This window comes from Schistosoma mansoni (genome assembly GCF_000237925.1).
Source record: "Schistosoma mansoni, WGS project CABG00000000 data, supercontig 0208, strain Puerto Rico, whole genome shotgun sequence".
Lineage (NCBI taxonomy): Eukaryota > Metazoa > Platyhelminthes > Trematoda > Strigeidida > Schistosomatidae > Schistosoma > Schistosoma mansoni.
The window spans coordinates 10,962-15,189 of record NW_017386080.1 but is presented as its reverse complement, the minus strand read 5'-3'; the positions used below and the strand labels follow the sequence as shown (position 1 = coordinate 15,189).

Genomic DNA, 4,228 nt, shown 5'->3' with positions numbered 1-4,228 from the left:
CAATTATTCCACTATTATGGGGAATATATGTGAGAAAACACATTCTGATTGGTTAGATGAGTAAAGTTTGACCTTGTTAAATTTCAAAAAAAAATTTTTTCAATCATAAAAAGTGGAAACTGCAAATGTTTTTAAATTTTATTGTCCACTTATTTATTATTATCCTTATTATTATTTTATCTCCTTTAATCCCCAATTGAAGGTATTGGACTTAAATAAACAAAATGGTATTTGAAACCCATGATATACTAAAATATTTATCTAATATGCAAACAAATTGGAATACAATGAAAACCACAGATACATCATTACAAGAATTAGTTACTAACCATATACAAGAGGATAGATCATTACGTAATACGATATGTCATACTACCGGTCAGATACAATCAAGACAAGGTATCATCAACTTGTTGGCCGATAGTAAACATGAAGATTTGATACATTCTCCTGATGAATTCACACATTTCCCAAATAATATACAAATGATTATTAATAAAACATGGAAAACTTATTATCAACAAGATGATAATGCTGCTGAGAATAAAGAAAATATTGATTATAATAATACAAAATTGTATCCAACTTCAGCTATATGTACTTGTCAAGCAAATGATTCAATAATATACCCTAGTTGTTCAACCACTAGTTCAGATTCAATCATGGCGAATCAATTAAAGAACCAACTACAAGGATCATGTATAGAACGTCAGACAAAATTACGACCGAGACCATTATTAAGACAAAAAGAGAATGATGAACATTATATCAATGATCTATTAGTTGAAAGCAGGTTAGTCACATGTCAAAATGAATTACAATCAACATCGAATACCCATAGACCAATGCAAGTACATATGCGTTATCCAATACCAAGAAAACAAGATGCTATATATAATGCAAGATATAAAACTCAACCATGTTTACATTATCAAAAATATAAACATTGTCCATTAGGTGATAATTGTCATTTTGCTCATGGTCCAAATGAGCTAAAATATCCACAATTTCATCCAAAATATCGTACAAGAATATGTATGAATTATGCGAATAATGGTACATGTCCATATGGTAATAATTGTTACTTCTTACATTTTACCCCTATGTCATCAACTCAAAACAATCATACTACTACTAATACTAAAATCAATAATAATAGAACTGTTGCTAAGCCATGGAACATTGATCATTTTATACAAGATGATAGTAATATAAGTAATATCAGTAATAATCATCATATGGACACTATGATATTGAGTTCGAATTTGAGGCGAGTTACCATTTAGAAAAAAACATACTACCTCCCTATTTAATATTGGTTTTTTTTGTTCTCTTATTGCCAAGGTATTTATTTTGTTTATCCTTTAAGCAAGTTTTATATATATATATATATACCTTTCTATTATCCTTATTATTATTTAAGATGATAATTAATATTAATTTAAATTAGATTTAAAAAATTTGGACAATAATTTTTGTTACTACCTATTTTTTCTATCAGTAGTATTGTGACACCCTACACACATACATACACCCCCCTCGTATTTGTCTTCCAATAAAACACTTTTACCGGTCATTGGGACCCCAATTTTTTTAGTATATAAATTGATTGACAGATCGATATTTGTACACCTTTTTAAGAATTGATTTACTCATTTTTTATTCATTCATACTACCTCTATGTTAACGGTGTTATACATGGATAGTCCATTTGCATTTGATAATCCATAATAATAATAATAATGGCAACACCAGTACAATTTATTCATAATAGTTTATTTTTTCCATTGTTGTCAAGTCAGGTTGTTTCTTCTCCTTTTTCTTTTTTTGTAATGTTCCCATTTGTTTATTTGTGATCTGTCCATCTTTTATTATTGAGATATATTTATAAATACGTTTTGATAGCGATATATTTTTATGTCAGCTTATTTTTATAACAATTAAATTAGTTCTTATACAATGTCGGTGTTCTTTATAGTAATGTGTTGATGAGACATGTCCTTTTCATCTTCCTATAGCGACGATAGAATGAGTCATTGACATCAGTATTACTGTTATTGAAGTATTTTGATAATATAATAAGAAGCCGAAGATTGTCAGGAGTTACCAAATTGATATGCCTGGGTGCCACACTTCGAACCGAAGGTCTAGTCCGAAAGGCAGTGGAACAACTTTAGTAGATACAGTCTTATAGTACCTGTTTTTTCGGGATGCTAGTGCCCATGTACACCGTTTGTTTGAGATAAAGGTTTTTCCAAATCTCCCAGATAGTTCCTCTACACCCACTGACCCAGTTTATGTGTCGGACATTCGCTTGTCGTCCTCTCAATTTCGTAAACAATAGTAATGCTACGAGTAGGCAGTGAGTAAGACTTCTTGGCTATGATCGTATACTTGTGTCATTGTCATAGCATTTCTAGAGTAGAGCAGACTACTTCAGCCGAACCAAGGTATTTGATGTCCCTAGTAATGTAGTATCGTAATAGTAGCTTCATAGTGTTCACTTGATCATATCACTTAACAATCTCTAATTGGCAATATAACATAATCCGCTCAGGTTAGATATGTTTGAGGAATCTAGTAAATAATGAGTGCTGTTCTTTTTAACTAATTAGGATCTTAAAAAACAGTAATGTGTGCCAGATTTTGTTTGCTAAACATGAAGTTAATGCCATTACTTGTTATTCATTACTTGGTGGTGATTGTGACCTTCATTTTTCAAAGAGGTCAAATTAGTTATCCATACATGTTGAATCTTGTATATTTTCCTCAAAAATGATTTTATATCGATCACTGATTAAATCCATCCCACTTCATTGTTTTTGATACAGATTTTCAATATTGAAACATGAGAGTATTCAGTATGCATAGTGCATGTCGGTTCAATCATTGAACTTAGGTATGTGATTCATCCAGCTGACGAGTCCCAAATAGGACGAAACGCGCGTCAAGCTGGATTCCACTACTAGCCACTATCCATCTTAGCTTACCATGCTTGTGAATTAAGGCTATATCGAAGCAATACACACAGTATGTACATATGCCAATTAGAGACTGATCAGTTGCAGTCCTAACACATCGATGGGAAGATTCAAAACAAACAATACTAAAGGAATTTAAGTATGTGATTGCCTAAACTATTTCAGTATGTTTGTTTCATTACGTAAAGAGTAATAACAAAAAAGTGACCCTGTGATATGTTCTCATATAATGACCAATAACCAGCACATAAATCAATCGTTTAATTAAAGAATTAGGATAACTAAAGTTAATCCGTATTATAAAGACATTTGCGTGACGACATGATAATCTCTTATTGGTGTAACCATGACAAAACATCAAAGGTTATAAGTTAATCATTACGTTGTTGTGGTTTGATTCATGCCTGAATACTTTTCTTTCTTTTTTTTGTAGTCCAATTTTGAGGATAATAATCTTGTCTTATTGATTAGCTGTGATAAACAGGATGATTTTGTAGGTTAGTGAATAAGTTTATCTAAATTACATATCAAGATCATTGGGTCTTTAAACCACTGTCATCGGTCCTCATGAATATCATGTGACTTAAATTAATCCTAACGAGTTTCTCATACTGTGAATATCTCAAATCTTTCAAGAGGTATCAGAAAAAGGAATTGGTACTGAATTTATGTAGCATATAGTTACAAAGATTCACATACAATCCCTCAAGGTTGTATCATGTCAGACAGGTCGGTTCAAGTCATACTGCTGATTGTACAGGAATGTAATGACAGTAAGGTGTTTCTTTCGGAAAACCAGCATAACAGTGATGCTGTCTTCCCACAAGGAGGGGTGAGGATAGAGAAAGTCGGCCGTTAAAATGCACACATCACCTTATCCCACGGATTTCCTACTCTGGCAGTAAGGTCCCAACAAATAGGGAGCTAACACGAAAACTAGTCGTATGTGATCGGCCTGAAACAGTTAGTTGTTCCGTAAGCGCTGTGGTCACGTTCTTAGGTCATCAAGACCAACTCTAACCCAATTTCCTTTTCAGCTACCTCTAAAAGAACCCTTCCACGGTGTGAGCGACCGGGAAGTGATAACCACCCTCATACCTTTAACAACACTGATTGACTGATGAAAAAGTAAAGACCATTATTCAATATATAGTAAATCCCTAGAAACCCTTTTTCTAATTTATCTCAAGTTTCCAACTGCATTTCTACAAGATAATTATAATATCCGTCAATTGAATAGAAGAATT

At 32.3% G+C, this 4,228-nt stretch overlaps 1 protein-coding gene across 1 annotated transcript; it reads left to right on the top strand.

The window, feature by feature from the left end:
• Nucleotides 1-224: 224 nt before the first annotated feature.
• On the top strand, nucleotides 225-1,286 carry Smp_095350 (zinc finger protein, putative; the record flags this gene model as incomplete). The annotated part of the gene is made up of 1 exon (XM_018792787.1): nucleotides 225-1,286. One exon carries the CDS (start codon nucleotides 225-227, stop codon nucleotides 1,284-1,286), a length of 1,062 nt encoding a protein of 353 aa, XP_018647194.1.
• Nucleotides 1,287-4,228: the final 2,942 nt, after the last annotated feature.